The sequence below is a fragment of the Dipteris shenzhenensis genome, chromosome 13 (genome assembly GCF_047967505.1).
Source record: "Dipteris shenzhenensis isolate YYH24624 ecotype China chromosome 13, Dip_SZ_1.0, whole genome shotgun sequence".
NCBI classification, from domain to species: domain Eukaryota; kingdom Viridiplantae; phylum Streptophyta; class Polypodiopsida; order Gleicheniales; family Dipteridaceae; genus Dipteris; species Dipteris shenzhenensis.
Genome location: NC_141608.1, coordinates 18005976 through 18030641, shown reverse-complemented (window position 1 = coordinate 18030641; position 24666 = coordinate 18005976). Strand labels below are relative to the sequence as shown.

The 24666-nt window shown below is 42.6% G+C and overlaps 1 protein-coding gene across 4 annotated transcripts; it reads right to left on the bottom strand.

Annotated features, from left to right (window-relative positions):
* Positions 1-681: 681 nt before the first annotated feature.
* LOC147895113 (ribosomal protein S5 domain protein) lies at positions 682-24507 on the bottom strand. 4 transcript variants are annotated; one of them, XR_015542002.1, is made up of 7 exons: positions 24159-24507; positions 20252-20293; positions 20058-20173; positions 19847-19952; positions 6007-6060; positions 1273-1508; positions 974-1167 (listed from the first exon to the last, which is right to left on the bottom strand). XR_015542002.1 is itself a non-coding variant. In XM_087383800.1 (6 exons), exons 1-6 carry the CDS (start codon positions 24462-24464, stop codon positions 1350-1352), a joined length of 783 nt encoding a protein of 260 aa, XP_087239926.1. In that variant the 5' UTR covers positions 24465-24507; the 3' UTR covers positions 1200-1349. The 4 variants fall into 4 exon arrangements, 2 of the variants coding, with proteins under 2 accessions (XP_087239926.1, XP_087239927.1); XR_015542003.1 differs by lacking the exon at positions 20252-20293 and having other exon boundaries at positions 682-1167; XM_087383800.1 differs by lacking the exon at positions 974-1167 and having other exon boundaries at positions 1200-1508.
* Positions 24508-24666: the final 159 nt, after the last annotated feature.

Genomic DNA, 24666 nt, shown 5'->3' with positions numbered 1-24666 from the left:
TATACCTAGATGAATCCAAGAACATTCCCAAACTCATCCTCTAAAAACACAACATAGTGCAGTTTCAATCTCACGAGAGTCACTCATAAGATTAAAAACCATAAACTCCATCATGCATAGCAAGGACTAGCTACTATGACATCCCTATTGATGTCATCAACACCCAACAATGGGTGTAGACCATAGTATAGAAGTATGCTCTCACACATACAAATCTACACACCCACACATACTTGAGCATCCATTTATACAAAGTCTTCGTACTGAGTTTCTATCGGCACTCCGGAGGTGAAGGGCAAACGCAGCCATGACAAAGGCTAGCACTAAAGGAGAAGGCTAATCAAAAAGTAGTCCAAATCTCTTCATTCAAGCTACAACTGCTTGTGAAGTCTAAACGATTTCATTTTAGTCTCTCCCAAACGAGCATCTAAATCTAAATCTAGTTGATAGGGCAACACACCATTTAAGATAGAAAGAATTATCGCAATACCAGCAGGCCGCAACTTAGATGAAAACTTCACAAGGTGAAATTTGCATGTCCACTGATACGGCAGAAGCATATACCTAGATGAATCCAGGAACATTCCCAAACTCATCCTCCAAAAACACAACATAGTGCAGTTTCAATCCAGGAACATTCCCAAACTCAATCCTCTAAAAGCACAACATAGTGCAGCTACTTTTCCCAACGCCTTGGAATGAAATACATTTCAAGGAAGACATGCTCACTGCAAGGGAGCCTACATTGGTTCTTTGAATAGACCCTTCTCATTTGTAATCTCTTTTATGTTATGGCCGCCATATTCTTGCAAAGATTTACAATACTTTTGAACAATGATTGGAACTGTGTCAAACTACTCAAGCTGGTGTATCTTGTGGGCTCTTTAAACTACAGACTACATTGAAGTGCTGAAGGTATTTAAAAACAATCTTTTCAAAACCTAAAAGCATTTCTCTGAGAGAGATGAGGGAAAAACTGAAACGTTGACATTTGTATATATCACAAAACCTCCTGTACAACAAACGAAACATTTTACAATCCATATAAACAACTTCCCATTTCTACCCACAATTATTGGAACAAAGTCAGGCTAGGCTTTCAACCCCTAAATATACCACCAGAATCAATCAGCAGAATGACCGTTTTCTCTGCAGCCTCTAGAAAACCTGCTCAGACAATTTATAATGCACCATTAAAAATAATTAGGAAGTCCAAGCCCCGGTACTTGCCATTCCTCATCAAATTCAGGGCAGAAGATGCCACTCGCTTACCTCATGGTGCATTCTTTGGAAATAATAAAGCTGATAGCAATGCATCGGAAAAAGTGGCACGCTTATATCCACTCTTTTCACTGCCACTTGATCTCAGCTTGTCCACTACATGCATTTCTAACAGCCTGTTCAAAGGGGAGTGCCTTATCCACTTCTACTAAAAGCCTCATGCATGTACCACCGTTTCCGGCAGAATCATAATCTTCTTGTAGCTTATCCACACTGTAAACCTGCATCTGTTGAAGTATGTTAATCATGGAGCAATGCCAAAATAGAAATTCAAAATTTGCACATACTCTCCAAGTTTTTCATTACATTTTGTAGCATCACAACCGGATGCACTAGTGCCATCACCTGGTTACACACACTACCGGACCTGGACGTTAACACTAGTATCAGTCCAGATAAGAGAGCAGGTGCCTCATCCATTAACACCCCCCCTCTCCCCATCCCTATGTGACCCAGTGCATGCTCTCTCTCTCTCTCTCTCTCTCTCTCTCTCTCGCTCTCTGTGCACAGCATATAGTAGCAATATGCACACTGGATTCCACCACCTCATATAAGAGTGGGCAGAGGAAGACATCCACACAGACATGTCTCCCCTATAGATCAATCATGCATAACTTGCCAGCAGGAAGTAGCAGAGACCAAGAAGCACACTCTCATGGAATGCAAGGCATTCGCCAGTATATGAGGAAAATTTCCCCAGCTTTTCGTGGGGCACTGACCATCTCCTCATTCCTTGCAGAGAGGGAAAACATGACAGCCACGGGAGCTTGCTGAGATCATGGAGACATGGAAGCATATTCTATACCAGGCAGGTCTGGACCCACAGTCAGCCACATTTAGCTGATATACCCCTTTGCCTCATACAATCTGCATGAGTGATATTGACTTCATTGCAAAATGAGCAAGCTTCGTATACTTATTAACAGTATCTATTTTCTTGCATTCCTTCTGATCATGATGATTTTTACATCATCATATTGCCCTTTGGTATTATTATATTGTTTTGGCTTAGAATTATACCAAGTTTTTTAGTATTGCTTTTTCTTTTTAGCCATTTCGGACATCATCCCAATTACCCAGTTTTTTAGTATTGCTTTTTCTTTTTAGCCATTTCGGACATCATCCCAATTACCCAATTTCCTAATTTGTCTTGTGGCTTCGATAAACCATGAAGCAAAGAGCCTTCTCTCATATGAGAGCATGGTGACAAAGTCATCCCACAGGTTGAGTGAGCTATTAAGAAGGACATTGACCACTTGTTTATTTGGCATCTTCTCGACATGCATACTGGTCTAGCAAGTCCTTATGTGATTTAGAAGGTCATCATCATAGTTCGTTGTCTATACTATATAGTTCATCTGTAATTTCTCATTTGTCAGTAGTGCATCATAGCCTATAGGTCTATTAAGGTGCAATTCAAAAAGTTAGTTTCTTAGGCACAGTCCAAGACACTCCAAACTCAAAGATACCCACTTCGAAAAAAAAAGATTATGAAAGCTAACCAAGAAAATATTTGCTTTAAATGTCTAGAAAATATCATTTTGCTAGGAACTGTCCACAAACTCAAAAGATGGGCGCTAAAGCCCCAAATAAGCCTCACAAAAACAAGCAAAAGGCGTGTAGCTGTTAGTGCTTAAAGATACTGAAAAGTATGCAAAACTAGAGGTTTCTTATGTGGATAGCACCAATTTGTGTTGCTTACAAAATCACAATTAAAAATAACTATCATATGCCTCGCATTGATGCGTTTTTTGATCATTTGCAAGGAGACACAATATTGTACTGAAATTGAATTAAGATTTGGATATCACCAAGTATGAATTAGATAAGAAGATGTATCCAAAACATCTATACGTACCAAGTATGGGCATTGTCAATTTAAAGTAATACTATTTGGTTCAACTAATGCTTCAGCAACCTTATCAACAGTATCTTAAGGCCATATTTAGGAAAATTTGACATAGTATTTGGATTAAGAAATATTGAACTGAAATTGAATTAAGATTTGGATATCACCAAGTATGAATTAGATAAGAAGATGTATCCAAAACATCTATACGTACCAAGTATGGGCATTGTCAATTTAAAGTAATACTATTTGGTTCAACTAATGCTTCAGCAACCTTATCAACAGTATCTTAAGGCCATATTTAGGAAAATTTGACATAGTATTTCTAGATAATATCCTCGTCCATAGAAAAACAAGAAAGAAGCATATGTAGCATTTGAGACGAGTATTCCAAATGCTTAGAGACAAATCTCTTTTTGCTAAAGAATCCAAGTTTGAATTCTTTACAAAAGAAGTACACTACTTAGGACATATCATATCCCTAGAAGGCATTCATATGGATCTTGATGATGTATGGATTCAACCTAGAGCTCCAATTGCAGTGGCACTCAAAAAAGAGAAGGTTCATGTAGCTAAAGACTTTCTTGAAGATATGAATCAAATGCTTAAGCTAGCCAGAGATAGCATTAGAAAGGCTTATGCATATCCACACCGTAGAAAGCTGGAATTTAAAGAAAAAGAGAGTCTATTTTAACGTACTAGGATCTTCAGAACCCTAAAAACATGTAAATGTCAAAAGTTATATTCTAGGAATTGTGGACCATTCCTAATGCTTAAGGATGTAAAACACATCCAATTTTTCATGTAAATAGACTTAAAGGATGGAGATTACGGACCATTCCTAACACTTATACAAATTAGCTTTGCTAGAAGGATGTAGCATACATCCAATTTTTCATGTAAGTAGACAAGGAAATTAGGAGATGATGATAATCTCATAGGAAATGAATCTGCATCTTTATCACATGAAACACACAAAAAAATAGATGGATGAGAAAAAAGAATAAGACACAACATAACAAGAATGTCTCATTAAGTGGAAAGACATACTTGAGGAGAGTTCAACATGGGAAAGGGTAAGCAATCTCTAAAAGAGGCTTCTGAATTTTATTTTCGAGGATGTTAACATTTCTTACGGGGAAGGGAAAGCTACGTAAACTATAACACTGGACCACAGTAAAGAGAGCATATTTGGAAATGGAAGTTTCTACCATATTTCATTTTTGGCACTAGGACTATAACTGTCTTGAGCATCCTCACTTGCAAATTTATGGCACAAGCTTTGTCTCTATCTGCAAGTGATCTTCCACCTCTTCCTCTTCCTCTTCCTCTGCCTTTGCCTCTACTCCTACCTCTCTACCCACAAAAGTCCTCTCATCCATGTTTGCTATCTTCTAGCATGCTGAAGCTAGTGTCCAAGATTCTAACAATAAAATCATGGCACGTTGTTCAGCACCATCTTCCCAATACTACATAGGAATCTTCCCTTTTGTACTAATGTTTTGTCTTTAGATCCTTTCTCAAGCTGAGCACGGACCCCCTTCCCTTTGCTGAAAAAGGAGGCCCAGGACTGACGTGAATTGCATTGATCATAGGTAGTTCCAAGTGGGACCATCCAATTCGGCTGGTAAACACCTAAAAAGACGGGGTAGTTGGAATATTTGTTTTCTATTTTCTTCTTGCAATAGATACCCAACTAACTCCTCAAATGAAGGGAGCTTCGGCCATCTGCCAAGCTGCTTATGCAGAATTGAAAGGTGTGCTTCAGCTCATTAAGAACAGACCAAATCATTTCTTTAAGACTTCCAAAGCGGCATTTGAAGTAACTATTGCCTCAATTTAAAAAATACTCTTATACTAAGAGATTGAATTTGCAAGTCCTTTTTCTTCCATTTGAAAATCTAAAATCTCCTTTGCACTTGCACCTGACCTTTTATCAATGCCATCAACAACCTCCCATTACTCAAGATCCTGTAGCTAGTTCTTTCACTTGAGTTTAAATATGTGGTACTTGGATGAACCTCTGATTTGCATTACTGATCATCTTTTATGAGATTATACACACATTGACACATCAGTTGGACGAATTTCTTGAAGCTAGAAACAAACCACAAATTCTCCATTAGGTGTGGGATTGTGGCACCTTCTTTAGCATCACAAGAATACTATTTCAGGTTGCTATATGCATCACTACATTAACAGATCCAATGTTCTAGGAACTCCCACCTAACATAATTTTCCAAATTAACTTTTGGATTTTATCGGTTTTATCTCCGCACATGATGCATCAAGTTCGATTTGAGACTAATTATTTAGCATTTCCCTGTGAAAAAGCTGCCAAACTCCTCCAAAGCATCACCACATTGTGAGTGTTGCCTACTGCAAGTGCTGCATAAAGTTGCATAGACTCTAGATGCAAGTTTACAAGAGGTGGCATGTCCTTCTCCCGTGGTCTGAGTACCCTTCCTCACAATAGAACTAGTGCAAACTGCAGGGGAAGGCACATGTAGAGAGTTGAACATGGCCCTCAAACAGACTAAAGGTGAGAAAAGAGCACGAGGGTGCAGAAACTTAAAACAATGCACTTTACAAATGAATCAACAACTAAACTTATAAAAATATAAAGGCTTACATACCTAGCAATGAAAAGTAATGATAAGAAACATCAAAATTGCATGATAAGGACTAATCCAAATGACAATTCCATTGCAATATCCATAAGTTACATCTTCCAAAACAAAGCATATAAAAATCAATAAATCTCTAATACGCACCCAGCACAAAAAACACTCCAAGAAAAAGGAATGTGTATTTGCTAGCACCAACTCAAAGTCACATATTCTTAAACTATTCAAGGTAACGTTCAAGATATTTACCAATGGATAAATTACCCCTAAGAGATTAAAGGGTAAAGATAGCTCCATCTCTACCTGCAAATTTATAGAACCAAAAAAATCATTAGACCATTCATAATGCAAAGGTCAATCGTGCACAATATAAGATTTACATACTGAGCCACTAAGACATCAAATAAATTGAAATAATGTAAATCATATGGGACAAGGATAAGAACAAAGGATTTGTTTATATTGTCGTTCTAACAAACATATACCAAGCAAAGACTATCTCCCTAGGTAAGCTGCTAGCTAACGTCTACCCCTTCCCTCTTCTCCATCCAATCGCCCATGCCTGTAAGCTTTTACTCACAAGTCTGCAGCACCCCACTTGTTTCTTTGTTCTTCCTTCTTTCTCTGCACATCACTTGCTTGCGTGGCATTCTTGTGGAGGGTCTATGCTGCTTCCACCAATCCATTTGAACTTCCAGGGGCTTGCGCCTCCCCTTGGAAGCTCCTTCTGCACCCCTCTGTCTTCTGTTACCCTTCCACCTAGCTTTTACCATGTGACTCCCCTAGATGCACACATGTACCATAGAGCAAGCCCTTGATCATACTTATCCCAACATACCCCCCCTCAAGGGGTTGCCTCTTGTAGTGTCAAGGATACATCTAGTCTCATAGTTTCTCATGCCATCTCATGGTGGTCAAGGATAAATCTATGGCTAGGATCTCATGCTAGCAAGGGTTCCCAAGGGTGTGAGGTTCACAGAAATGGGATAGACAAAACACATATCACATGGTCTACATCATATGATGACCAGAGGTGATTTACAAAAGACATAACATATTCTTTTTGGAGTACTACTCCAGGCAGAGAACCTTAAAATTTGACCAAGTGATGATAAACAAAAAAGTGCTTAAAAAGCAGTCTTCATAGGAGGCCTCATCTTGTGGAGACACATCAACTGAAAGTACATTGGTGGTTTCTGACTTTGTAGTTGCTTCCTTTTTGGCTTTACAATACTTTTCATGGTGATTGTTTTTGCCACAATGTTTGCAAGGATTGATCTTAAAGCAATCTTTTGAGAGGTGATTAGTCTTCCCACAATGTCTGCAAGGTGAAAACTTGTCCTTTTGAGTTTTTATGGCATAGGCTGTGTCATTGCCTCTCCGGAGTTCTATGTGCCTTTCTTCTTCTTGAAGAGCAGTAATAAGACCTTCAAGAGTAGGATTAGGAAGATTTTTCAAAGTAGTAACAACATGATCATAGTCTTCAGGCATACTTTTGAGCAATACTGCCATTGCATCATCTGTAGTGATTAGAGAGTTGAAGAAGCAAGTTGAGTCATGAGACTCCGCATATGATTGACAAGGGCAGCCAAAGGAGTGCCACTAGCCATCTTCAATTCAAAAAAAGCAATCTTAAGAGACAATTTTGAGATGTGAGAGCTAGCACCAAAAATAATATCAGTGCTTCTGCCAAGCTTCAAAAGGAGACTCCAAATCAGAGATGTGATGAATATAGTCATCTCCTAAGCCAAGAGCAATGATGCCATAGGCTTTCTCTTCTCTAGCACGCTTTCGTGCCGGCCGTGTCAAAGCTGAGGATTCTCCAGCATTAGAGGTGTTGAAGAAGAAGTTGAAGAAGGTTTGACAAGTCCCTAGAGGTTTTCCCTCATCAATGCAAACTTAACCTTCATCTGCCATGTGTGAAAGCCTTTACCATTGAACTTATCCATATTCAAGAAGGTAGCCATGAGATGGTCTAACCCAAAATGGGTAGTGTTCACTCTCTTACAAGGCTAGGAACAATTGAAGAGCTTCAAAGTACAAGCATTTAGAGTAGCAAAGACTTGTAACCAAATTCCATACTACAAATCATAATGGAAATAATGCTTCAACTTGCATGCTTCATAGAGGTGGCTAAATGAAAGTATTCCAAGCAAATCCAGGTATAGCAACTTAAAGGAAAGCTGTAGCCACAGTTGTATTGATGCTATTCAACACTTTAAAACATCAGAAATGCTAAAGTAGCATCTAATGTAGCATCAAACTCACAACATTGTCAAAACTGTCCAAAACAGAGGCTTGAACTTGGAGGGTGCAATTCTCATAGCTCATAGCTCTATTCAAGAAGATTTTTATGCAGGAAGAAAGGCCTTATACCAGAGAAGGTCCTCCATCAAGGAAGGGCGCAATGTTGCGCTAGGTCGCCATAGCCAAGCTTGAGAAGACCGACTTGTTTTTTGTCTGTTGTGCCTCCATTTCTTGACCAAATGAGCTCAGATTTCAACAGCAGCTTGCCTGTAGTGTCGTGCAGCTCGGGCTGAAAGGAATGTGCAAAAGGACAAGCACAAAGGCGGCATTACGCGATAGATCGTCGAGTAGTCTTTGTGTTGGCGTTGCGCGTACAGAGGAGAACTCTCTAATTGCTTGCAACTGGAAGGTCGCCCGTACACTAGGAGTCTGCAGCTCAAAGGGTTTCAGCAATGGTCGCTTGTAGGTAGAGAACAGGCTCTCACAAAATTTGGGGAAGAAGGAGGACAATGGGAAAGATGAAGAAGCTTTGAGAAAACTAGTAGTTTATGCTAGAGAAAGCATCTAATGCTAGGCTAGGCTAGATCTAGAACCTAAAGCTCTGATACCAAGTGTAGAATCCCGTAGGATAGAATAGATGCATCTTGCAAGAGGTGTGAGAGCACAATGAAAGAAAGATGGTAGTTCTCTATTATGGATTGTGAGAGAGAGGACTCTCTCTTATAGAAAGGGGGAGAAGGTATTACCTTCCCTACATAAGTGGCAATCAGCCCCTACATCAGTGGGAATCAGTCCTTACATCATCACTTAGGTCACACACTAGGCACATCGTAGCACTTGATGTGCCTTTACAACACACACAAACACACATGTGACTCCCCTAGATGCACACATGCACCATAGAGCAAGCCCTTGATCATACTTATCCCAACAATTTATTGGTTACAGCCAGGAGAGCAGAGGGTATCGATTATACCAACCAAATACTGGGAAGATTATTGTCAGTAGAGATGTGATCTTTGTTGAACATTCAACTTCTCCTCTTGTGGACTGCAAAGCTAAGCCAGATGTTGACATGTTTGATGCCTTTGAATCTTGTTTACCTCTGCCATCCTCAAAAGAGGACTTTGACCAGCAACATGAGCCTCCTGCAGGCCCTCCACCAAGCAATAATCAGCCACTACCTCATGCTGATTTGCAGGTTTCTCTTCCGGCACAAAATGATCCCACTATTCATGATGCAGTCATTGAAGAAAGAACTGTCAATAGATAGCAAAGGCAAGTTCCCACATGGCTTCTTGATACATTGAGGGACAGCCAACAAGATCAGCCTTTTGCTGCCTGGACAAGTGCCTGGACAAGATCAGGGAATAGACAGCATGGTCACTTTCTTGAGTTTGCACTCCTTACTACAGCTTGCAATGAAGAGCCTCTGTGCCATAAAGACGCTTTTGACAGCAAAGAGTGGATGGATGCAATGAGAGCTGAGTTACATTCCATTGCTAAAAATGACACATGGGAATTAGTAGATCTCCCTCCCGGCAAGCATGCCATTGGTACCCAGTGGGTCTACAAATTAAAAAGGAAATCTGATGGTAGCATAGATCAATACAAAGCCCGTCTTGTTGCAAAAGGGTATGCCCAACAACAAGGCATTGACTTTGAGAAGACATTTGCTCCCACATCTAGGATTACTACCATTAGATGTGTCATTGCTATTGCAGCCCATCATCATTGGCAAGTGCACCAACTTGACATCAAGACTGCTTTTCTTCATGGGGATCTGCAGAAAGAAGTATATGTCACACAACCTCCTGGCTTTGAGGTTGTTAATTCTGAAAATAAGGTATGCCGGCTTAGAAAAGCCCTTTATGGTTTGAAGCAGGCACCCAGGGCATGGTATGCCAAAATTCATGCACACTTACTATCCCTTGGTTTTCAGAATAGCCCCACAAAACCCACTCTTTATGTCCGCGGGAGTGGATCTGATTTTTTAGTGCTGATTTTATATGTGGATGATATGTTCATCACGGGCCCAGATGCTCAGCAAATTGCAGCTTTCAAGGCTAATTTGCAGCAGATTTTTGACATGTCAGACATGGGACAGCTCCATTATTATTTGGGCATTCAGTTTGTTCATGTTGAGGGGGGTATCATGATGTCTCAGTCCAAGTATATTGGACAGCTCCTTGATCGTTTTCAGTTTGAGGATTGCAAGCCAATCTCTACTCCAGTGGACCCTGGCTTCAAATTCTCAGCTCATGATGGGAGCCCACCATGTGATATCACTCTTTATCAGCAGGCTGTTGGATGCCTTATTTATTTATGTCACACTAGACCTGACTTACAGTATGCAGTATCTCAGCTCAGTAGATTCATGCACATGCCCAGTTCACAGCATTGGCAGGCAGTGAAGAGAGTCTTCAGATGTCTCAGAGGCACTCAGGATTTAGCCCTCTTCTACGGTGATCAGGGTTCACTTACCATGCATGCTTACATGGATAGTGACTGGGCAGGATGTTCCAACACCAGAGTGTCACATACTGGAAATTGTTTTTTGCTTGGCAATTCATGTATCTCTTGGGTCAGCAAGAAGCAACCAACAGTTGCCACATCTAGCTGTGAGGATGAGTACAGGGCAGCTTTCACCGCTAAAGTAGAGTGTGTTTGGCTTCGACAATTACTTACAGATCTTGGTATTCGCCAGACATCCTCCACTATTGTCTACACTAACAGCCAGAGTGTTTTGGCCATTGCGCATAACCCAGTGTTTCATGCGCGTACCAAGCATATTGAAGTTCACTATCATTATGTTCGGGAGCGGTTGTCAGCAAGAGACATAGAGTTGTCCTATCTTCCCACAGAGGACAACATAGCAGATATGTTTACAAAGGCACTTCCTCGTCCCAAGTTTGAAGTCTTCCGATAGGCTTTACACTTGGTTCCCTTTGTTACATGATCTGACATCCCTTGTACATTCATAGGTGGCTATATCCTTTTGGATGATTATGTGCCACCATGACTAAAAACATACCAAGTATTTTGAGACGTTTCCAAAATACTTCAGTCCATCCCATGGAGGGGGGTTTGTAGGCCATCTCCTGGTGGTTCTAGTGATGCCCTATAGGCCATGGTATATGCCTTGTAGGCATAAATATAGGCACTGGTAGTGTTAGTGCCTTTTAGGCCACATAGGACCTATGTGACACCTAGGACACTTAGTCCTAGGTCTAGGTACTTGTACCTTGTACTCCTTTTTTCATTATCCTAGTTGACGTGACGGCTGATTATCATCGACTCTTTGAACCATGTCTATGCAATCTTTACCATAGTGCATGGGAAGTAATTCATATACTCATCCTTAGTTGTTGCTGAACTACTTGGGAAAACCTCCACTGTGAGATACAAAACAACAAGTGGGGGGGCCTATAAATAGGAAATCATCCCCCTCTAGTCGGCTGGTACAATAGGCCGACCAGCAGCCCTAGAAGGGCTGACTGGCATGCCTCTAGGGGCCAACCCTTCCAACTATACAATGGGCTGCCACGCAGCCATATAGGGGCTGACCCCCCTGCCTATAGGCCTGACCAGGGAACCTAGGTGGCAGACCTACCACCTCTGCCTATAAATGGCCTGCTAGGGACGAGTCTGTAGCACCAAAAAGGTGGCCACACAGGCCCCTTCACTTGCCTGACCAAGGCGACTCCAAGCCTACAAGTGCCCTGAACAGCAGCGATGTGTACTATGCCTCCTCCTGGGAACACCAGCCATGCAACATACCACCATGGTAGGTAATATGCCCATCGGGCCCCAAGCCATGCTGTGACTGTCACAAGGATGTGAATTTATGGGACTTTTGATTTGCGACTCCCGTAATTTACACATGACTGCCTCAAGCCTCTGTGGCTCGCGAGTTTGGCCACGTGCGCGAGACTTGGGGAATTAAAATTCCTAGTGGGCCCTTGGAAATTGTGAATGTGCGCCCAATTACTAGGCAATTAATTCCTTGGACCAAAGTTTGCAACAAGAGGCCAAAAGAGGGGTGCAATTAAAAATTGCTATTTTGGGCACAGGACTCTAAAATCAGCACAAGACACTAGTTGGGCATGCAAGAGGCCAAAAGCAGTGTCCTAAAATTTCGTTTTTGAGCTTCTAGCAGCCTTGGCAACCCAGTTTAAAGAAACGTTTGAATACATAGAAACGTAAACGTTTCAAAAAATCAGGGGGCGTTTCAAAAATTCAGCTTGTATATTTGGGTCTTAAAAAATGCAAATTGTGTGCCTTGCATACCAATAGTATGCTGATGCCAATCAAACCATAATTACTTTACTTCGAGCTTATGTCCATGACCAACCTAGAAGGTGGCCAAAGTTTTTCCCATGTTAGAGTTTGCTTATAATAACATTGTACATACTTCCACCAAGAAAGCCCCATTTGAAATCATCTATGGGCAATGTTTACCCACTCCAATAACACACTTGGGGGAGCAAATTTTTGCTGCTGACCAGTTTGCTGAGGATATGTCATAGGTTATTGAGCAGGTAAAAGAACATATTAAGAAGGCCCAGGTTATTGAGCAGCTTTATATCCAGAAGAAGGATCCAGAGCGTATGAGCTGAAGTTACCAGCCCACTGGCGTATGAAGAACATCTTTCATGTGAGCAATTTGAAGAGATACCATGGCGATACTTGTATGCAAACTTAGCTTTAAAATCACAAAATGGCAATGATTGAGTATTTCGGCAAAGAAGAGGAGCCAAAGAATGTGTACCTGTAGGTGGCAAACTTGAAGCAGTCAGAAGGTGAGACGGCGCGTCGATATGTGGATCGAGCAGCCGTGCTTCTGGATCGTTTAATTGCCACACAGGAGGACAATGCCGGATTTCGAACTGGAATGACTCAGCATGTGCTGGGCTACCTTGTAGCAGGAGCAAAGTTTAAATTTCAAACTTTTAAGCAAGGTGCACCAGGGTTTGGGGCCAATCGGTGTCCTTGTTTCCGAGTAGGAGCGCTCTAGCTCCCCGTGATTAAGTTTGTGGTGATTAATTGTTTGGCTATTTACTCTGTATGCTATAGTTTAAGTGGATCTCACCACCCTTTAATCTATGAAGGCTGATTTCAGTGGTTCCATTGCCGGGATCCACCTAACTTCTTCAAGAGGTGAGCCTGAGGTTGGCTTGGTGCAAGTCCAACAAACTAGGCGAAGGAAACAACATACTATTCAGTAAATATGTCTCACTAGGAACGATCTTACAGAAGAGGAAAAGGAGGTGCGGATGTCTCAGACCCCTATTGATGATCAAATTGTAAGAGAGGAGTACTAGCATGTTTTTGAGCATCAGGTTAACTAATGAGGAGGATGTGGACTTATTCAAGGCGCAGTTGCAGAGTTTCATGAGTGCATTCACGCAGTTTACACAGGATCCTCGCATGACCAGCTTGTTTTCGCAAGGATTTTTTGATAATATAGGCACTAGTCTTCGGTTTTCTCTAGCTTTTCATCCGTAGTCAAATGGGCAATCGAAGGAGGATAATTCCACAGCATTGGATTTGCTGAAATGCTATGTTTTGGAGCACCAGTCACAAAGGGAGAAATTTCTACTGTTGGTTGAGTATGCAATTAATAACACGGTACATTCTTCTACAGGAAAAGCTCCATTTGAGATAGTGGAAGGCAGCCATAAAATCCCACTCATTTAACAGACAAAAGATAAAATTTTCGAGGCTGATAAGTATGTGGAAAGCTTAGATGTAGCTTATCACAAGGTGAAGCAAACACTTTAGCGGACACATGATAAGCACAAGAGGGCAGCAGACAAACATCGTCGTGAAGTGGTTATTAATGAAGGTGATTATGTCTTGCTGCGTTTTCAGAAGGCAAGGCTAAAAAGTGCATGGGTCGTACTTGGCTTTTTCCTAAATTGAGTATGAGGTATTATGGGCTTTTTCAGGTAACTGAGAAGATCAATGATGTAGCATCATTGGAGGATTCAGAATGCCTTCCATGTGAGTCTTCTTAAGCCTTTTCAGGGTGATGTGCCTGAGGATCTTCCTTGGGATATGCATCCAGAGGTGGAAGAGTTGGATGAAATTCTGGTGCCTGAACAGATTCTAGCACACAAGTAAAGGAAGGTAAAAGGTAAAGTTACCCGATGCTACTTGGTCAAATTTTTTAATTATTCATCATTGCATGCAAGTGGTTGGAGGAGGAGGAACTGGCAGATACTCCTCAGGTATTGCAGCTCTACCTTGAGGCTATTCAGTTGGAGCCAACTCTAGTTGGCACTTCTTCAAGTTCAGCAGAGCGACAGGCGTCTTGAGCATTGCCTCATGCTCAAGGGGGGCTTAGCACCTCCACTCCCTCTTTACAGGCACACTCGAGTATGTAGAGGTCGCTTGGTGTTACAGTATGTCTCACCCGAGGTACTTGTTGCTGACAATATTTCTGCCGTGGGACCTCTATGGTTGGTGTACTAGTCACTTGGTTATGATGCATCTAATGTGAGATGTTATATGTATTGGTTATCCACGGCTCTACAAATATGTATACATTGTTGGTTGATCTGTTGGCAGCATGGTTGGCTCTCCTTTCAGATTTGGTTGGCTATCCTTTCAAACTTGGTTGATCTGTTGGCGGCATGGTTGGCTATCCTTTCAGATTTGGTTGGTCTATTGATTGGCTACCCTTTCAGACTCAGTTGATCTGTTGGTGGCATTGTTGGCTGTTCTTTCAGATTGGATTTTTATCTTTATTGTTTTCTTTTTCTTTTGTTGTTGTCTTTGTTTGCAAGAAATCATGGACGTTTTCCTTCTTTCAAGAGGGGGGTACGTCATGAGGATGTGAATTTATGGGACTTTTGATTTGCAACTCCCGTAATTTACGCGTGACTGCCTTGAGCCTCTAGGGCACGAGAATTTGGCCACATGCGCAAGACTTGGGGAATTAAAATTCCTAGTGGGCCCTTGGAAATTGTGCATGTGCGCCCAGTTACTAGGCAATTGATTCCTTGGACCAAAGTGTGCAATAGGGGGCCAAAAGAGTGGTGCAATTATAAATTGTTATTTTGGGCACGGGACTCTAAAATCAGCACAAGACACCTGTTTGGCATGCAGGAGGCCAAAAAGCAAGCACAAAAGTCGAAATTTGCTTTAAGTGCTGTTTTTTGGACCACAAAAGAATAGGGAGAGGCAAGTCACAGGATGGGACAGTGCTCCAAGGCTATTATTTCACATCGCTTTGCTGATTTTTGACTACCAAGTCTGTGGGCTGTTGGTGGGTTGCCAAGGCTGCCAGAAGCTCAAAAACGAAAGTCGTTTTTATGCCAAGAGCCTCCAGATCAGTTTGGTTTTTGCTGCTTCCGGACTGCTGCAGGCACTGCGGGATGTTATCTGGCTGAGCAAGAGCTTCTACAGGGATTTCGACCTGTTTTTGGTTGCTTTTTGGGTTGTTGCTGCTGATTTTGGCTTGGGCATCTCTTTCTTAGTTGTCTTTGGGCTGTGCCAGGGCAGAATCAACTATTCTTTGCAAGATCTAGGGTTTTCCAGCCCAGATGACCTTATTTTTGTGGATTTTGGGCAAAGGAAGGCTAGCTTTTGCCTACTTTTTCCGTTCCCGGACTGGTTACTCGTTGGTTTTTGCATGTGAGATTGATTCCTCACCAAGAAGGGTTGGTTTTTTATGTTGGGCAGTGACGAGGAGGGCTACAGATAAGGGCGACTTGTTTGGAAGTGCTTGGTGGATTGATTGCACCAGAGTTTGGCTGTCTAGGGCTTTTCTGCAGTTGTCCAGCCGTGTCTGGCTGGTTGGGCACTGGGTTGTGCAGGTGCAGGAAGCGCACAGTCAATTGATGCCTTTGGGGTTCTGTTGCACACTTGGTTGGCAAGGAGATTGCAGGATTGCCTAGTAATTTGGATGCCTATTCGCCGTATAAGGTTGAGTAGGGATTGCAGGCTGTGCAGGATATTTGAAGTCTGTGGGCAGTGATTTGCCTGTGGTGCAGCTTTCAAGAGACCTTGTAATCAACCGCTTGGCTTTATATGAATCCCGCAAGGGGCGCCACGGTTTGGGGCCAATCAGTGTCCTTGTTTCTGAGTAGGAGTGCTCTAGCTCCCTGTGATTAAGTTTGTGGAGATTAATTGTTTGGCAATTTACTTTGTATGCTATAGTTAAAGTGGATCTCACCACCGCTAGTTTCAGTGATCCTCCTAGCATAGGCACATGCCCAATCCTACACTAGAGTAGCCTCCACCAGCAGCAGGGCTATCTTTGGGCCTACAGTCAGGAGGAGAAAGTAGTACCTTGTGCTGCAGACTTAGCTTGCAGGAGCTGCCCACCTAGACTGGTTTCCAGACAGCAAGGTGGAGAAGATCATTCTAGACGGAAAGTCTACTTACGCTCGAGGTGGAGCACGCGGACTCTAGTCTAGAGATAGCCAGCAGATAGGAGAAGGACTTTTGTGGTAAGATCAGAGGACCACACCACTGGTGGGACTCTGGATCTATCTCTTTTGTATTGTGTCCATAGTTGTGGACGGAAATATATTATTTGGTGGTTTCTCTATCTGGTTTGGTTCATTGTCTATTGATGAGTCTGCACACCTATTGAATGCACATAAGTAAAGAAGTTTGTGATTCCACACCCACACCACACACTGTGTGAGCTCCTGGGCATTATTTCCGCTGCGTGTACCCTCTGTTGGGTCCTTTCTAACAATACGACTGTAGTACGGCATCCATCATGAATTGTCACACACCGTGATTGAGTCCCTCCAATTGACGGTCCAGGGGAAAGGTGGGTAATACGGTAATCTTTTACCTTGTTATCTGCCAACTCAGCCAGGGTAGCCATGTCGAGGGAAAGAGAGAGCCAAAACGAGAGGAGAGGGTGGATGGGAAGGAAGATAGAGAAGGAAATTGACAGAGAAAGAGATGTGAGGGCTGGACAAGATGGTGAAGAAGCTTGGGGCCTAGGTACCTTCACACTTTCGCTGTCCCAACCGTCGAGAAGACCTCCTTTCGAATCCGAAAACACCCTTCAGGCTCTGATATCATTTGTGAAGTGTAGCGGAAACCGAAATGAAAAGGACAGAGCAAACCAAACCACACAAACTGAACTGAATGGAGAGAGAAAAAGAGGAGGAGAGACTGCAAGGGATCTCAGGAAAAACACCCTGAACCGCTGTAGGAAACCTCCAATGTGAGAAACAAAACAACAAGCGAGGGGGCCCTATAAATGGGCACTCCTTCCCTTCCAGTTGGCTCGTACAACAGGCTGACCAGCAGCCCTAGATGGGCTGACTGCCATGCCTCTAGGGGCCCACCCCCTCCTACTATAACATGGGCTGCCACGCAGCCATATAGGGGCTGACCCCCTTGCCTATAGGCCTGACCAGGCAACCTAGGTGGCCAACTAGCAGGTTGGCCCACCTCTGCCGATAAATGGCCTGCTAGGGGCGGGTCTGTAACACCAAAAAGGTGTAGAGTCGAATTGATGTATGGGTGTGTGCCTAAGGGCTAGGAGTCCTATGCTAGGAGTGTGTGATAGTAGGTGTGCTAGAGTGGGTAAGGATTCTAGTAGGTGTGATTTGAGTAAATCAAGGAGTGTGGTGAGTGATTGAGAGAATGTAGGGATTGATTGAGAGATTTGAGGAGTTTGGTGCTTTGTAATTTCTTGCCTATATAAGAGGCTCATATCGTGAATAAAGATCTACTTGCTTTGTCTCCATTTTGCTCCCATACTTCCCAACATGTGGTATTAGAGCCAGCCATGTTTCTTCTTGACTCTCCCTTGTTGAAGTGCGCTCACTCTCCTCTTTCTGCCCGCTATCTTCCCTGATGCTGAGCCATTCTGCTCGCCATTTCCTCCTCATTCTGCTCACCACCTTCCTTCTCTTTTTGCCCATCATCCCTTGCACTCTTCTGCCCTGATGAAGCTACAGCTGTCTAGTCTTGGTCACTAATCCAGCTGTGCCCGCCATTGTCCATTGCTGTCTTTCATGGAGATAGCTTTGATCCTGTCCAAGAAATCTTCAAGTTTGATGGGCGACACCTTTGCATGACCGATGTTGGGTCATTGCTATTGATCATCGGACGAGTGTGGACGGTAGAATAAAGATGGATTGCAATCGCAAAGCACATCTATCTCTGCTCTGGTAATCTGCATTGTCAATCAGAACAAGGCGCTCCTTATCGTAGCAGATTCAGCAGCAATTGCTCTATGGGCAGCGTACTCATTTTTTTGCACAATTTCCAGCACAAGTTCTACAGGTTATCAGCATACTCCACCTCTAGATATCAGCGTACATTTCAGATACCATGCAGGAGAAAACATTCATACACGAAGTTGTGCATCTCTTTTGAAGGCGCCACTGGGATTGAAGCTCCCCCTTGAAAGCATAAAATCTCGCCCAGTTGAAGTTGATTACCTTCACCTTCTGTCTTCTTGATTTTGCCCTCTTCTCCTCTTATTGATGACACATTTGATGCACTAGCTCCTCAATTTTTGGGGCTTTTCTGAATTTCATTCTTCCTAATCAGAATTGAATCCTGTATCATGTAAACTTTTGGATACTTTGCGACATCAAGCAAGATTGACCCAAATTAAGGTCTTCTACTCCAATATTGGTTCCTCTCCACTCAACATTTTGAGAGTCATGGGCTGATTGCCCTACGCAGCTGCTCCCATGGATTTTATCGACATATCCTTCGAGGGCATTCTTGCCAAGGACTTTATCAACACCTTCATCGACATGCAGGAATGTGCACACTTGTGTGCAACAACTGCGCAGGGAACATCTTCCAGCTTGGGAGATTTTTTTATTTTCCTACATAAGCTTGATGTACTAGGGTACTCTGCCCTTGCTATATGCATAAAATGAATGAAATAAAGTGTTTTGTGTGTGCCAATAATGGTTCTCTTCCATAAATAGTCCTCCTAAAATGATTGTATTGGGTTTTGAGTGTTTTTAAGATGTCTAGGTCCTAGGTCTATACCCTTAGTAAATTTACCAAGAAAACCCCAAGATACATAAGAAACCAAGAGTCCTAGGAGTGAGTATTGGTTGGGGCCATGACTTGGAGCATCCCAGATACTACTGCCGAGAGAGGAGTGAGATATTGGTAGGGGCCATCATGGAGCATCCAATGTACTATTCCCGGGGGATGAGGTCATCAATTTGTGGGGGGTTATGTAGAGTCAAATTGATGTATGGATGTGTGCCTAAGGGCTAGGAGTCCTATTGCAAGCAGGCCTGCAAGGGCCTTGAACAGCCACGATGTGGCCGTGCCTCCTCCTGGGAATAGCCACCATGCAGCATACTACCAGGGCAACCTGCCCACATGCCCTACATGCCGATCGGGCCCCTAGCCTTGTTGTGATCCTCCTGGCATAGGCACATTTCTGATCCTACACTCGACTAGCCTCACAAGGGGTGCACACACCCACAACAAAGGCCCTCACTTATGACCTAACCTAGCAATGGCACATCAGGAGATGCTGACCTCCAACATGAATAAGGGATGGAAGCCCTTAGATTCCTTTATCCAAGAGTTCAGGGAGTCACGGCTAAATTGCATGAGTTTGGCCAGCAGACTCTTCGTCTCGACTGCATGAAGCAGTTTAACACTAATCTTTAAAAAGTATTGACGAAAATCAGAAAAAGAGGGCCTTGGTGGATGTGGAAAAATGTTGCTAAAGCACGAATTTACTCACCTGAAAGTCATAGTACGAGAACAAGAAATAATCATAGCACACACTCGGGACCTTTGAAACTTTAAAAACTACAAAAAAACAACAGATTTTAATTCTTTATTACATAAAATAGGAGAGACATGTGAACTATACCTTGGGCTTTACTAGAACTGTTTTTGCTTCTCTTAAGCAATCAAGTGACACTCCACCATAGGCTCTAACCAAACCTCCAGTGCCAAGCTTAATACCACCATAGTACCTGTAAATTGATAAATGCAACCTTCCAGATATTTAGTGCATGATTGGGTGTCTTTAACAAGTGGGAATATATCTTGAATTAATCCTGTAATAATAACGCAGTAACCTTGTCACCACCACCATAACTCCATCAAGGCCAGATGCAAGGATAGAAGAATAAATAGGTCTCCCAGCAGTGCCACCAGGTTCTCCGTCATCATTGAAGCGGTAACTGTCTAGAACCTGGCCATGCAGAAACTGATTAAATCCTTGAAGAACCCTTTCCTCATCCAGTTGGTATCAAAAGATGTGACGGCCCACCTTGTAAGCCCAACAATTGTGGGTAGCACGAGGATCACTAACCTACATTGGGAACAATAACCTTGAGTGAGATATCAATAGATAATTTCTCACCAACACTTATGATTCAATTAAAGCACAAGTATCATCATTTCCCTGCATACAGGAAACAGTGATTCCATGACTGCCAGCTGATATTTTGCATTCAACAGAACATTGTCTGATAAATGCTACTCTTATTCAAACAGTTTATCGTTACTCCCAGATAAGAAATTATAGTATTGAAAGCAGAGACTATAGTAAGGATCTGACACAGAACATCACAAAATCAGTGTTCTCCACAAAATGCTTGATGATGAGATTATACTTTTAAGTTGAATGGTTCAATACACATCGGATACAATAATGATGGTCTAAAAGCTTGAGAAGTTTGACATGTAAAATTTTTTACGTGGCACTGCACTACAGAATGTACAGCAGGCCTCCAGGAAGGAATGAAGGAAAACAAGGCTAAAGAGAAGAAAGCTTAAATTAAAGACAAGTCAAACACAAACATGCACACAAGATGAAAACTAGGTTCAAAAGCATTTATGGAAATGCATATCTGAGGAGACAATATAGGTAAAACACTGAAATTTCATGACACTTCCTCTAATTATTCTCAGTCTAAACAAAATCATAGTAGAGAGTTATGAACACACAACTACTCCAAAAACAATGTCATAGCCACTTTGAGCCATGCTCTTTCTGTCCACCCTACATATTTGTGGCAATACATATATGTAGATACAGATAGGAACATACAATACACGCATGTATATCTAAGTGCGCATGAGCCTATGTGTGGTAGACGGGTGGACACGTGTGTGGGTGGGTAAGTATGCATCTAGATACATCACATACATGCATGAATTCGTATGCACACATGCACACAGGCGGATCTCTGTGTGTGTGGGCGTGTATACTATACATACACACACATGCATGCGCGCATGTGAAATCTGAGCTATGGCACGAATTGTTGACTTTTGGGGCTTCTACCTTTGGTTGAATGTTCTCTTTGCACCTACACCTTCTTTTGCAAGTTTATAGATAGATCTCCTCTCCTTCTCCTAAGCCTTAATAGAGTTATCAAGAAATTCTTATACCCCTCCTCAATAGGCCACCTTGGATATCCTTTTTAGAATTAACCACGGCCCACAATTTCGGGGTAACAACTTAGCGCACACTCTTGCAGTCAAAGACTTGGAGTGTGAAGGAACTTTTCTCCTTTCTCAAACTCTCTGAAAGATCTATTTTCATCTGCATACGCCTTAGCTCTATTCATAGCTTGGCGGATGTTAGCTCTCGGAAGTGCTAGCATCTCCCGCATTTGAATAGCATAGTTTGTGGCATTAGGCACTTTCTAAGTATTCCAACCATAGTTGGATTCGCTGGTCTATAACCATAGTTCAACTCGAACAGACTGATTCTTGTAGAGAAATGTTTTCTATCATAGTAGGAAACTCCAACAATGGTAACCACTTGTTCCATATATGTTGCCTCAATGATACATATGCTCTTAGCATATCTTCTAAGGTCTGGTTGACTCTGTCTATTTAACCATCCATTATAGGATGATCTATACTACTCATTCCCAACTCAGTCCTTGGTGACTCAAACACTATAGTCCAAAATGGACAGGTAAATTTAGCATCCTTGTCTAACACTATGGATCTAGGCAACCCATGCAGACAAAATATATGACAACTTCCAAAGTAATAGACTCCCCAGTCTGAATGAAGTGAGCCATCTTGGTAAGACGGTCAACCACCACAAGGATAGAATCATATCCACCTTATGTAGGCAGATCAACAATAAAGTCCATGGAAATGCTCTCCCATCTACCTAATGGTATCTCTAAGGGCTGTAAAAGGACCGATTGGCTTCACTTGCTTTGCCTTCCTTGACAAGAAAAACACTGTGTCACATATTTATGAAAATGCTTTTTCACCTTGGGCCAAAAGAAAACTCGCTCAACGAGATCACATATTTTCTCAACACCTAGATATCCCGCACATGGACTTTCAGAATAGCTTGGGAGTAATCCCATAAGCTAATATGTGCAAGTTGTGTGACCTAAGATATAAAGGTTGAGTGGTAAACCCTCCTCACATCCCTCCAGGGACCTTTTGGGGAGGTGAAGAGGCACATGCGTGACTATGGGACAGGGAGTGGCATGCCCGCACCCGACGCACTTCCCTAAGTGACAACATGGCATGTCTGCAACTTCCAACAGCTCTTTCCCAAGACACTAGAGGAAAGATCTGCAATTGGAAATAGAAGCTATAGAGAAAAATGGGCATTGGGAGGTGGTTCCAAGGCCGTTGAACCGATTGGTTATTGATGTCAAGTCGATTTTCAAGGCCAAGTATACGTCAAATGGGTCTGTTAACAAGCATAAGTTAGACTTGGGGATCAGGGCTATGTTCAGCCGCAGCCACGAATCAACTATGAAGACATTTTTGCACTGGTAGCAAGGATGGCCACAATTCGAATAGTTCTTGCCCTTGGCTCTCATCAGCAACGGACGGTCTACTAGATGGATGTCAAATCTATGTTTCTAAATAGTGGCTTGAGGAAGAGGTGTATGTGTCACGGGGACATGAATTTCTAATTTTTAGGAATTTACAGTGACTGACCTGGCCTCAAACTGATTAAAATTGTAAAGGCCACTTCAGTGCAATTAATTCCATGGGCCAAGGCAAAGGATCTGAAGGTTAGAGAGAGGTAGAAATTAAGTGACTTGTAGGGCAAGTAAAGGCAGCTATTCTTGGCTCAAGTGGATTGGGGGCTTAGCAAGGGCTAGTCCAGCTCCTTCTGGAGTTCCTGAAAAACATCAAGACCCTCTTTCTTCCACCACTATACTTGTTTGAAGAACCATTTCTTCAAATTGTCCAAGGGCCCTATTGAGTCAATTAACCATTTCACTAACCGGTTCACACAGGTAGCTATAGAGCTACAAGGGGAGAGAGAACGGGACCAGACCATGAAGTAAGGCCTTGGCTTGGGCATTCAGTTGTATGTTGGCAGTTTCAGGACAAAAGACTTCATTCAAAATTATGAGCTCATGAGCAAGGGTAAAGGACCCAAAGCCACCCTCAACAAGAAGTATTAGGATTCCATGTATGTTGCCATGTTTAAAAAAGACAGTAGCAGGGAAAAGCTTAGGAACGCAATGTGCAACAAAACAACAAGAAGCACTACACAATCAAGAGCACGAATGACTATAGTGGATTCTTGGATTCAAAGACGTATGACAAGTACAACACACAAAATCATTGTTCCGAGTTCCATCTTCATCAAGGAGATTGAGGACCAGTAGAAGGGAGAACCTCATTACCATACTCCAGTTTTACAGCCAGATTGGTGGTCAGAAGACGAGGATTAAGAGACAGTGCAACAAAGAGGGCCCAGCGCCCTCTCTTTTCCACACAGACAGTAGCCTTGCAAGGAGCATTCCTCAGCCAACGTGTTGAGAGCAACATGGAGGCTAAGGCCTCCACCATGAATATGATTGGACGGCAGGATACCAACGCGAGGAGTCTACCAACAACAAGAAGAAAGTCTTGTATCTCACCATTCCAGCAATCGGTTCTGAGTCTAATCCATGGGTTTGTATGCAAGGTTTCCATTTGCAAAAGAGAATTGAATAGACTTATTAACTCAGCAAAATAAGTTGATTGAAGAGAGGAATGAGAGTTAAGCTATCACTCCCCTTGATGAGAGCTACCTAACCGCTTCCATAGATGTTATTCTTACGTAAATCTAAGGGTGGCAGGCAATAGACGGCATGACCCTCATGCATCCAGGGGAAGAAGGCTGGGAATCGAACTAAATGTAGTCCTTATTGGATGCTTCCGATATAACAAAAAGAACCCGAGTTCACCTCATCCAGAAACTCGAAAGCGGTATTTTCGGAATCCACCGGAGCTGCCCAAGCAACAAACTTGCTCTTCTTTACTTCCAATTGTTTAGTGGATCGTTCGGCCAAAGTAGTGTAGCTCTCAGTGAGGTGGTGATGCTCTGAGCTTACGCAAAGATACGCGGCGCAACCTCTTGGGAGACCATGACTGAAAGCTTGGTGGGATTGGGAGACAGGAAGGTGGAGAGAGGGTGAAATTTTGATGGGCAAATGAGCTAGTGTAGTAGAGTGAAAATTGGCTCGAATTGAGAGTGTTAGACGAAGCATCATGCAAAGCAACACGTACTTTTCTTATGAAAATACTCCAGGACCTCCTGTCACTTTACCCAACATGAGAAGCTCCAACTCCCATAGATATGTAGTCATTGGGTAGCTCACTCGGTTGGGCGGTTGGGCCACCTGAGCTACTTGCCCGCGTTCGATTCCCTCGAGAAGTCCCCTGTTGTTCATTGTCACCACCATAGGCTACCGG